This window comes from Leucopleurus acutus (assembly GCF_964270905.1).
Source record: "Leucopleurus acutus genome assembly, chromosome: 19".
Classification (NCBI taxonomy): domain Eukaryota; kingdom Metazoa; phylum Chordata; class Mammalia; order Artiodactyla; family Delphinidae; genus Leucopleurus; species Leucopleurus acutus.
The window spans coordinates 37,809,888-37,822,869 of NC_139161.1; the positions used below are offsets into that span (position 1 = coordinate 37,809,888).

At 37.1% G+C, this 12,982-nt stretch overlaps 1 protein-coding gene across 1 annotated transcript in view; it reads right to left on the reverse strand.

Moving 5' to 3' along the window:
- LOC309975941 (AP-2 complex subunit beta-like) overlaps positions 1–12,982 on the reverse strand; it is a 59,812-nt gene that overhangs the window by 22,293 nt on the left and 24,537 nt on the right. The window contains 4 exon segments of the mRNA XM_082861308.1: positions 4,983–5,081; positions 6,628–6,793; positions 8,799–8,823; positions 8,826–8,904. Coding sequence (XP_082717434.1) covers positions 4,983–5,081; positions 6,628–6,793; positions 8,799–8,823; positions 8,826–8,904 — 369 coding nt within the window.

Consider the following 12,982-nt stretch of genomic DNA (forward strand, 5'->3'; position numbering starts at 1 on the left):
TATTCTTTCCTAATTCCTCTAAAACTATCAAAGCGAAAAGACCTGTTGTCATTTCTTTTTTATTTGTCGTATCTGTTCTCTGCTCCCCTTTTATTCTTTTTTCTTTATTGTTGTTGTTTTTATAAATTTATTTATTTTTTGGTGCATTGAGTCTTCGTTGTTTGGTCTTCACTGCTGTGCGTGGGCTTTCTCTAGTTGCCGCGAGCAGGGGCTACTCTTCGTTGAGGTGCGTGGGCTTCTCATTGTGGTGGCTTCTCCCGTTGCAGAGCTTGGGCTCTAGGCACATGGGCTTCAGTAGTTGTGGCACGTGGGCTCAGTAGTTGTGGCCCGCGGGCTCCATAGCACAGGCTCAGCAGTTGTGGTGCACGGGCTTAGTTGCTCCGCGGCATGTGGGATCCTCCCGGACCAGGGCTCGAACCCATGCGCCCTGCATTGGCAGGCGGACTCTCAACCACTGCACCACCAGGGAAGTCCCATAATATTTCTAATCATACCACTATTTTATTTAAAATTAGAAGCACAAAGATTTCACATATACTTCACTGAATTCTCAGCATAGATAAACAATAGGATTAAGTCTACTATAAAGACAGAACAATAGTATGACAGAGAAATTTGCCCAGTCACGTCCTGAACCAGTGGATGTAGCAGAAACAGAACCCCACCACCCAATTCAAATTAACGTAACTCAGCAGATCATGCTACCCTCAACTTAAAAATTTATGGCTGGTAACATAAATATTAAATTAGGTTCTTATTTCATGAACTTGAGAAAAAAATTCCAGAGGAAAATTCCAGTGGAAAAGACTTATATAAATGTGCTTATTCTATTATGCTAATGCCTCAGATTTCATTAACTGGACAGAAAAGGCAAGTCTAGAGAAACTGTTTATTAATTATTTATAGCCAAATATGAAATAATCATCCACAATAATCTTAAAACCTCTAAATTCACTTATTTATACTGGCTTATGCACAACAATGCTTCAGGCAGGGAAGACAGGAAATGCGTATTCTCAAAAGTCATTCTTAACTTTCAGACTTGAGAAGCAGCATTAACAGAGTAGAAAAGGGCAAAGACTCTGGAGCCAGGCTACTTGGGTTTGAGTCCTAGTTCCACCCCATACTAACTGGGCCGGCCTCTCTATGTCTCAGTTTCCTCACCTATAAAATGGGAAGAGTAACAGTATTAACCCTCACTGAAAGCCTGGCACATAGTAAGCACTATACAGATGACTGTTGTTACTAAGATTCTCTACTAGTCCTTGTACAGAAAATCTAGAATTAGGAACGTCTGATGGTTTATTTATACCCTGCCGTGTTCTAGAAAAGGATTTAGCAAAGCTTATAAAAATACATCTAAGGCTAAAGAACATAAATTAGAAGCAAAGGCAGAAAAATGCAAGCCACGATGACCCACACATTTTCTACGGGAGATCCTTAAATTTGATTCTAAGCTTTCAAACATCTGATATGAAAAACAAGTCTAGTCAGATAAGCCATTCAGAGGGGCAGTTAATTACATACTAATGCATAAGAGAATCCAAAACTGGTTAGGAATTTTTTTATGGGGTTTCATACAGGAAAAAAATATATAATGGAATAAATACTTTGATAACACATCTTAAGAGGATAGTTTCTCATGACAACCCTTACTACAGGATGATGATATTAGTGTAATTCAGTAAAAACTATTCTAATAAGGGTCAAATACAATGCAGTCTAGATCCCCAGCTCTCTACTAATCTGGCTTGATTCAGTGGTAAATTTCAACATCTATAAGAACATAGGGAATCCTCCCTAAACACTTTATCTCAGGCAAATACTGTAATAAGAGTGAGTTTGAACTCTGACAAGAACCTAAAACACAGCTCTCCTATGCTGCCTGTTAAATACAGGTACAGAAGCCTTAAGAGACAATGGAGGTGAAGGCAGGGTTCAGAACTTGTGAATACAATAGAATCGACCAAAGACACTCACTTGATTATGAGGCTAGCCTTATCTATTCAGAAGTGAGTAGACAGGATTTCCCTGGTGGCACAGTGGTTAAGAATCTGCCTGCCAATGCAGGGGACACAGGTTCGAGCCCTGGTCTGGGAAAATCCCACATGCCACGGAGCACAGAGCCCGTGTGCCACAACTACTGAAGCCCATGTGCCACAACTACTGGAGCCTGTGCTCCACAACAAGAGAAGCCACTGCAATGAGAAGCCTGCGCACCACAACGAAGAGTAGCCCCTACTCGCTGCAAGTAGAAAAAGCCTGTGTGCAGCCAAAAGTAAATAAATAATTAAATTTAAAAAGTGAGTAGACAAGGAGCAAAGCCAAAATTCTTTTTAGAAAATTGTTCTAACTCCATCTTAACAGAGATACAAATGGGTAATAAAGGGTCTAGACTAGGAAATCTAGAATGCTCAATATAGATAATATTAAATAACCATTGCCTTGATGGTTATGGAAATTGCCTTGCTTCAGGCAAAAGGAAGTTTTAGAAAAAACACTTCAAAGAGCTCTAACAAATAAATTTTAAAAGATGTAAAATTAATAATAGGAAAGGTATATCTATTTTCCAAGGTGGATGAATGTCAAGTGGCCTCTCAGCAGTTAAGATGATTTTGACTATTCCACACATACATAAACACAGAATCTTCAATTTGGCTGAGGCATGAATCTGTCACACAATGTAAGCCGAGACAGTCTCTTACCTGCCGAGTGATTCTAGGTCACCACCCAGCACTCCCATCTCTACATTTTCTCTTTCCTTATTTTCTACTTCTTGTGGTAAATTTCATGGAGAGCCAGATATTGCTGATGCTTTGAAATGTGGCCATCAGGGGAGAGTTAAAACTTGAAATACTTTAATAAACAGAAATCCCATGGTTCTTGAAGAAAATGAGACTTCTGAGAAAGCTAAGAGACTGTATAAATATGTATTTATCTGTGTTTAGGGAGTTTTCTGAAGTGTTAGTACATAGGCCTTATTAAAGTCAAGTTTACTATATTACCATCTAGAATAAACACAAGACTTCTTTGAATCTGGTTAATTTATACAGAGCTCTTTCTTTCGTACAAAGGAGAGAGGCTCCAGGGCCTGTAGCAAAAGACAGAAATGAACTTCAAGGCCCTAAGATGAAGTCAAATACATGGCTAATTTAATGGCAATCACCCTACAGAGTCTGTAATAAGCACTACATGATTAAGAAGGGGCAATTTCTATTCAAAATGGCCCCCTGTAGATGACCTATTAAACATTAACGTGAAAATTAACGTCTAACCTAAACTACTTTGATTCATAAGATGACCAATTTCTGCTCTTAGTGCCAAGACATGCCTCATCAGTGATGGACAACCTCCCAGTCCACTTTTCATGGACAGATGGTGAGCCATGGCCTGCCCTTGACTCCACATACTCATATGGATGCTTCTTCACACTAACCATAATGGGGTCAAGTGAAGGTTTAGAGACTTGGGGAAATAGCACACTAAAAGGTTCATTCATAATTTGTTGGAGAAATGGAGAAAACTGAGAGGTACAAGGGGTGGAGTGGGACACCTCTATTTTCTGTGAAGTGAATTTTCTGACATCCTTTAACTCAACTACTGTTGGTCAACTGCTCCTTAAAAGATAATCAAGCGATAATTCTCAGTAATGTTTACGTGCATCAGTAATCAGAAACGACAATTATCTTAATTTCTAGTTCAGGTCTTTTTCACATTTGAATTCATTGATTATAAAACATCTGTACTTGAATCAAGTGTCAGAAAGTAGCCTTTGACTCTAGCAGTTTTCTTGGCTGTATTTTTTTCAGAGTTGTATAGCATATTCTATAAACAACGTATTTAATAATGTTGTCTGCTTTATAGTATTCCATTAAGTATTCAAATGCCTTATCTGCCCGTTGAACTTCTTTTCCTTAAAATGGATTCCTGACATTTCTAAAATTAAATACTGTCAGAGGAAAGAAGAACTTTGCATTTATCATGTACCAAATGATGCGCTTTGACCACTTAACAGATGATGTATTGACAACTATTCAAGGTTCACATTTATGGTCTCAGTTTGGAACTGGGTTTCAAGAAGTGTACTAAGTGCACATCCCAACCGTATTAATTAATTTCAGGATTTACCACATTTAGTCCTCCAATTGTGTTCATTATTGATATGAAATAAAGCTCCCCAGAGCAAAAAAAAAAAAAAAAAAAAAGGTAAGCTGACAGCTCAGAACTAGGTTAAAGAACTATAAAAGAGATCAAATGCTGTTAATATACAACTATAAAGAGATGAAAGAGGAAAATGGTAAATTGAATATCTGAATCAGATTCCATGTGTAAACATCATAACTCTTGACAACCTGCTAAAGCCAGCCTGTTCTCAAATTCAATTAAGAACATTACTGGATCATGATGGACTGATCATTATACTAGTTACGTCAGAAAAAGTAATTACTTTGATTTCTGTGTATCCAGCTGGTTGCCACATTCCTGAAATCAGAACCCTCCCTAAAAGGACCAAAAATACTAAATAAATAAGGAAGCAGCATTAGCACTTTAAAATTACTTAAAGAGAAAGGCAACTTATCTAGAAGGTAGAACAGCACACGAGATATTTGTCAAAGCATTTACCATCTCTACAGGGTACTTTCATTTGAAAGCTGAAATTAAGTCCCCCAGAAGGAGATACTGTGAGACTCAATGTCATTTTCACAAAGTCATGTCCTTCATTAACACTAAAGAGTCTAAGTTCAATTTTCATGAATTATCGTTAAAACTGGAGTCAGTCGATTCATTTAGAAGCCATACAACCAGTTCTAATTCAGCAGAATATGTAAAAGAGGCACTGTTTTTATTTTTTTAACAGAATCTAAAGACTGCACTCCTTCCGTTTAAAATCTCTGCAAATGAACCTTCTTGGAAAAAGTTTCACAATTTCCTAGAATTTAAAACAAGACAAATCAACTCCATGCTTTTTTCAGACTTCTTACCTGTGTTGCCAAACTCAAGACCTGCTGTACCAGCTCCTGCGTTTCTGATGGTTTCTTGAGAAACAGCTTCACTATGGCAGTAAGCAGAGTGAGCTGTACCTAAGCAAATGTAATTTAATAGGTAAAGTGAAAGGCATTTGCATTATTCCACACCATGAATTCCAAAGTGATATTTTCCCAAATATGACTTACTATGAGGTCTTTCTGATTTTGATTAAGAAACAAAGGTTAAAACTCAGCCAATATCCACAATAGCAGTCAAATGTTTTCATCAACTGAAAACTCACTAGCCTCCTATCTCCAAATTGCATTTTTTGGCATCAAAAACTGCCGGTATGTTTCTGGCCCAGATAATCACCTGTATTTCTTAAAGTACATGCTAACATACTGATGGCAATAAAACTGGTTCCTGACCAAATCCTTTATTATTTACTTCCACCAAAAGCTACAACTTCCAGGGAATTAGGGAATCATTTATCATACTGAGGCAAGAGCCAAGACAGTAGAATTATGCCAGATCACAACCAATTAAGAGTGGCATGCTAGGGCTTCCCTGGTGGCGCAGTGGTTAAGAATCCGCCTGCCAATGCAGGGGACACGGGTTTGAGCCCTGGTCCAGGAAGATCCCACGTGCCACAGAGCAACTAAGCCCTGCACCACAACAACAGAAGCCTGCGCACCTAGAGTCTGTGCTCCGCAACAAGAGAAGCCACCACAATGAGAAGCCCTCGCACTGCAATGAAGAGTGGCCCCCGCTCGCGGCAACTAGAGAAAGCCTGCGCACAGCAATGGAAGACCCAATGCAGCCAAAAATAAATAAATAAATAAATGAAACAAATCTATTTAAAAAAAAAAGAATAAAATTTTAAAAATAATAATTAAAAAAAAAAAAAGAGTCGCCTGCCAAACCATGAAACTACGACTGGTATATGTTCCTTGTAGGGCCTATTAAAATTACTATGATAGATTACACACATGAACTTCAATTTGCAGTGAGTACAAATGCCGGGGAAAAAGCTTTAATAATTTATCTGCTTCTCTGGGCCTTTGACTCGAAGGTCTCTCAGTTTTGGTAGAAGACAGACAGAAGATGGGAAGGAGTCTAACCATCCACAAAGAATCTTTTCAAACTGCACATGCCAGCCTTCACCCTAGACAGAAACCCCAGCTGCAACTGAGCCACAACCATTACTAACAGCAATGGGTAATCATCTTTAGGTGACAGAAAATTAAAAAGTAATAACTACTGCTCTAAGTCAGTAGTTGTCAAAGTGTGGTTCTGGACCAGCAGCAGCAATAGCATCACCACCCTCAACCTTGTAAGAAATGAACATGCTTAGGCCCATCTCAGACCTACTGACTCAGAAACTCTAGGGGTGGGGCCCAGCAACCTGTCCTTTAACACAGGTTAAACACCAGTGCTTAGGTGCTTCTAGGCTCATTAAAGTTTGAGAACCACTGTCTAAATTAGGCAGGCTTGTTCCAACAGAAGTTAGCACAACTGAAAAAGGTCACCCCTTTTTGGGAGAAAAATGAACATACTATATGTGTATATAAATTCGCACACATGAAACTGCCTAACTTTTACCTTTCCTGAAGTCGTCCCCAAAACATCTAATACATTAAGATATAGATGGGAACTTACCTGGGTGCTTTCATCATGAAAACCTTCCAGGAACCTCTCTAGTAACTCATCTGCATTGTCAATTCTTTCAGCATATTCTCCCACAATCCAAATCATAGCTGCTGGAGCATCTGGCTCATCCAGTGAGTCTAAGTTCTCACACAAAGTGGCAATGATACTTTCATATCTGATATAACAAAATGGACTATGGTTACTGAAGGCAAAACTGAGAAGTGTATTTAACAATGAAGCCTAAAAAGCAAAAAACCATGGACAAGGTACCCTAAACCACCACCAAACTACAAAGACTTTTAGCCAAGAGAATGTACGGGCTTTAAAGCCAGAAAATTATAAATGTCTTCAATTTTCCTTCAATTATGTTTTAATAACTAGACCATAAATCTTTATAAAAGCTTATCAGATATTCTTTTCACAAGGAAAAACTAACCTATGGTTTAAGATAATACCACTACCTTACATTTCTCACAGTCTTTCTCATAACTAGATCAGAGAAATTTCCTATTACTTCATTTTACCTTCATCGTAGAGGAACAGAAATTCCACTTTACTATTAGGAAAATGGAGTCAGACAGTAATAGCATCCAGAAACAGTAATTTTGTCTCTTATCCACCTATCTCTGCTTTCTATAGAGATCTTTATGTTCTTTCCTCCCAAGGCACCCACACTAATGACCTGTTTTTCTAAAGAAATAAGCAATTCAAGTATTTATTTTTACAGGTCTATAGCTCTCATTCTTTACCATGTTAAATCCATCTCCTTGGCTAATGTGTTTTTTTTGGTGGTTTTTTTTTTTGCGGTATGCTGGCCTCTCCCGTTGCGGAGCACAGGTTCCGGATGCGCAGGCTCAGCTGCCATGGCTCACGGGCCCAGCCGCTCCGCGGCATGTGGGATCTTCCCAGACCAGGGCACAAACCCGTGTCCCCTGCAGCGGCAGGCGGACTCTCAACCACTGCCCCACCAGGGAAGCCCGGCTAATGTAGTTTTAAACATCAGAATGAAATTGTATAATAAATGAGATATGGACAACTGAATAATACACTTAATTGCCCTATTTCCACTGATTAAACCAGGTTCTCGATAATGCTTTCTTAAAATTAAACTATCATAATCCCTCAGTAATACAAACCAGAAATGGACACATTTCTTTACCAAGCATATTAAGGTATACACCTCCCCAATTAATCAAGAAGTTTAGAAACCCAACCCTCCTCTTTCCTGGGAGAGTGGTAAAAGTATATGATCCTTTTTCCAAAAATACCATTTCTAGAATTTTTATATATATATATATATATATATATATAAAATGCTTAATAAACCACTACCCTATTAAAATATTTCTTCTAATTCTGAGTCCACCACTAAGCTAACTAACTGTAAGTCACTTCGTTTCACATTATCTTTAACGATAATCAGAAGCCTTAGCACAGTTCATCTCTATGATTATAAGGTAAAATGAGATTTAGGATGCTTATAAGATCTGCTCTTATTTAACTCTTTCAGATTCCTTAATTGTTTGCCTTCAAAAGCAAATCTGAAAAAGTATTTTTGTTTCATAACTAAGAGGCCTCAATGTGAAAATTTTTGTGGAGTGAAAATGTAGATTTTGTATATCTTAATGGAAGCAGCTACAATACTTCAGAAAAGGCCTGAAACTCTGACAGTTCATTGTTGCATGTTCTATAATTTTCTACAAGTACTAGGTAACATACTAAGTGAATAGTGAAGCTGTCACCTCCCTGGCTTTTACAATAAGGTGACCATATAATTTATTATTCAAACTGAGACATTTCTGACAGTGAAAAGGGGCACAATTATTAATTATGCCTGGTAAGAGGCATAAAATGGATTATTCCCAGACAACGTGGAATATATGGGTATCCTTATTTAATAGTAACTTCATCACCAAAGAATCTGGCTAACTTTAATATATGCCAATTGACAATACATATTCAGACAGCACTTCAATTCTTCTAAGAGTGATAAAGCAGAGTGAAAAATCAGATTTTAATCCTTGTGCTAACCAACTTATATATTTCTGATTTTTAATAAAGTATTCAATTATGACCAGTTACTTTACAAAGATTAATTCTTACCTAGCCAACCTCAAAGTGCCTTACTTAAACATTTCCTAAATGATCTGAGGAAGAGGGTCAGAAGTTTCTGGACGTACTTGTTGGGATATTTGCGGAAGATATAACAATCGCCTCTTGGACCACATAATTTACTTTGGTTTGGATGAGATCAAGCAATGTGCTTACACAGCGCTCTGCAGATTGCTGCAAAGAGGAACATAATGAGAAGTCAGATGATCCATCCAATAACTGTAGTGGGATAACTGAGGACATGGAAAGGAGACGTGACCCATGAGCCCCCCCCCCAGCAAACTGGGGGCTGGCGAATAAGCCAGAACTGCAAACAGTCCTGATTGCTTTGAGCCCCCACCCCAGCAAACCGGGGGCCTGCAAAAGAAGCATTGAGCGCTTTGGGCACTGATCCATGAGATGTCCTCAGTATAATCAGAGTGGTGGGAACGCAAGGAAATGTCCTTGTGCTACTTCAGTATAATCAAAATAATGGTGGGAACTTTATGCTGTTCTTGCGCTCAAGGACGAAGCACGGTAGGTTCTCACGAAAGCCAATTATTGCTTGTATAATTAATAAAAACATAGGTTGCTGCTTTGGCACTTCTGAAATGTTAAGAAAACAAGTCTTAAAGTGTAAACCTAGATAATGTTTTAATAAAAGCTACCACAGCAGGGCAGACGGCGCTGTTTTGCCTGAGCGAGCAGCAGCCCTCTACTGCTGTGCTTTGGCACAATTCATCTCGTGTGATGAGCTTACTTTTGGCCCTGTCCTAAGAAACTACAACAATAACACAATCTCAACATAAAAAATATTTTTTTGGAACATTCAGGTGTATCAACTAAACTAGACTAAAAGATGAGGCATTTAATTTGACCACACTATACTAGAGGCTGGGTTATCTGATGGAGATATACAGAAGTTCTAGATATACTCCAAATTTTACTCACTACAAGAAACAGTTCAAGTGAAAAAAATCATCTTGGATAGCCAGGATGACAGAAGTGAGAAGAAAGCATAAGTCAAGGTAGAAGGAAAGAATAAGAATGAAAGAATAAGCCAAGCGAAGAGGTCTTTATCTGCAGTTCATGAATGAGCACAGACAGAAAGCATCTTTAAACCTCTTGAAATGAAACTGCCAAATTTCATTTGTGCACACAAGCATATTTTCCTGGGAGAAGGTTTACAGTTTTCATTATATTTTCAAAGTTATCTGTGACTCAAAAAACTCTTAAGAAAAATTTGCCATCTTCTGGGCTATATAACTGCAAGTCTACGGCCTTAGGTAAACTGCAACTTTCCACAGCCTATGGCTCATCTATAAAATAGAATTTAATCTATTAGTCTTTCATTAATGAAGGGAATATGGAAGAATACAAGTGACAAAACTAATGTATTGAAATAATAAGTCATAGTTTTTAAAAGAAGGGTTCCAGAAGAGAGATCCTAAAAACCAAGGACTGATTTATCATATATTACAATGTATTATGATGGGTCATTCCATTATATGCCTCCTGATAAGATGCAATAGGAAACTCACAGCAGCATCTAAGAGGTATTCTTGCCTAAAACACTGAATATGAATATTACCAAGCCTCTAGATTTAATTTTCTAAAGGGGATGAAGGAATGAGATAAACAACATCACTAAAATACTATCAGCCAAATCTAGACTCTGGAAAATTCTACAAACCTAATGATCTAGTCCTTTCAACAAATGGTACCCAAATAAATAAGTAAAGACTTAAGAGACATATTAACCAAATGCAATGTATAGCTAGCTCTCGTTTAGATTTTGATTTGAACAAGGCAACTCTAAGAAGACATTTAGACACAATTAGGGAAAACTGAACATGGACTAGGTACTTAATGAGATTAAGAGTCACTGTTTGTTGAGTATGGTAAACGATATCATGACAATTTTTTTTAGAGGACCTTATCTATTAGATATACACATTGGACTACTCTAATAAGATCATATCTGAGATCTGCATTAAAATATAACGGTAACCCACTCCCTTGAAGGGGGAGGGAGAGGGAGATCAAATGGGAACAGCAATGTGTTGCTATTTGTTCAAGATGGATGGTGGGTATATGAGAGCTCATTAATCAATTTTACCTTAGTGTATACCTAAAAATTTCTGTAATAAAATCTTTTAAAGGTATTATAATTTAAACCATTCCAAGCAATATAACGAAAACAAAATTGCATCTTGAGGTTATTTATATGAGGTCATATATATGATGATTCTGTTCTCTTTTATTATTGTAGTTTTCCCATTTTTGAATTCTATTTTATTCATTTTCAGCTAGTTATTTCCTGTGCTGTTATTACAACAGCAAAACAGTTGGGAAATTTTAAATATAAAAGTTATGATAAATTATAAAGCATGTAAGGGTTAAATTATCAAATTAGATAGTACAAATAAAGTACTCAGCATAAGGCTTGATAGAAAGCTAACATTTACTGAACCCTTAGTTTCATTATTATAATAAAGATAAACAAAAGGCCATCTCCCATGATGCATCAATATTCAAAAACAATTAAGTCTAGGATAGTAATTTTCAAGCAAATTGTCATCTCACCTATATTGCTTTTGATTAAATTTTAAAAACACCATTAAAGCAGTATGGCAGAGGAACAAAAGTAAATATCCAATCATTGTATATACAAAGTAAGTCCAGAAACATAAAAAGGCATACAGACATATAAAATTTAGTATATGATAAAGGCAACATTTCATAACAGTAAGGAAAGGATGAATTGTTCTGGTGTTTGATCCCCACACTCTTATGTTTAACCAAACCATTGCCATTAAAGTAGAAAATAAAAGTGAATTTTATATAACTTTGAAGTGAAGCACAATTTTCTAGGTGGTCCACTAAAGATATCATTGGGAGAGGGACTTCCCTGGTGGCTCAGTGGTTAAGAATCCGGCTGCCAATGCAGGGGACACGGGTTCGAGCCCTGGTCCAGGAAGATACCACACGCCACAGAGCAACTAAGCCCGTGACCACAACTACTGAGCCTGTGCTCTAGAGCCCGTGAGCCAAAACTACTGAGCCTGCATGCCACAACTACTGAAGCCCGAGCACCTAGAGACTATGCTCTGCAACAAGAGAAGCCACCGCAAGGAGAAGCCCGCGCACCGTGAAAAAGAGTAGCCCCCACGCTCCACAACTAAAGAAAGCCCACACACAGCAACGAAGATCCAATGCAGCCCAAAATAAATAAATAAATTTATTATTTTTTAAAAAAGATACCATTGAGAGAAAATGGATAGAACTCACTACATAAGGAAATGTGAACTCCTATGCATCAAGAAGTCAAATGAAATCAAAAGGAAAATAATTGGGAAAATAACTATTAATGAAATGAAGGGGTATTAAATGAATTAATACCTTTAATTAATTATAAAAAACTTTAAAAAATCAATGTGGAAAAGATAACACATTGAAAAAAAGATACACATGCCATGAAAAAGCAATTCCAAATGGCTAAGCGTAATGAAAAAAATGTCACCTCAACTGGAGATCAAAGATTTAGCTACAAGGATCCTCCTTATAACCATTATTTGGAAAAAGAGCAGAAACAACTTTAAGGTCCATACAGGAAGGCAAAGGCTAAATAATTATGAAGCAATCACACAGTATGTCTACAAACCACTAAAAATGATGTAAAATATTATCAGTAACATGGGAAAATGTCCATGTATAATAAGCAAAAAAAGCAGACTACAAAACATAAGTAAATAGCATTTGTAGAATGATCTCGTTTTTGTAAAAAACACACCTGTTTATGGAGGACTATGTAAACAAAGACTTAAAATCATGTCCACATCATCTCTGGAAGGGTAGAAAAAGCAGAGTGTTCTACTTTTAACTTGTCTATTTTTAATGATTTTATGTAGTAAATACATATGCTTTTTGTTTGCATAAGACATAAGTCAGTACCTTATCTTGAGCTACAAAAATGAGAAATGGTAAACACCAAAGAACAGAAGAGTGGGAAGTGAGGAATACCTTAACTTAGTGACTTAATCTCTCTCAAACAAAACCAAACATATAAATAAATCTCCCAACCAAATCATTTTATTTGTAAGAAAAGGAGGGCAGGGGTTTATTTCCTCCTTAAAGAAACAGGTATACACTGTAATATATACAGCTTTAAATCTGTCAATCATACCTCAATAAAGCTGGAGGTGGGGTGGAGAGTAAAATCTATTAAAAAAAACAACCAAACAAAAAAGAATAGGCAAAAGTTACTGAAAAA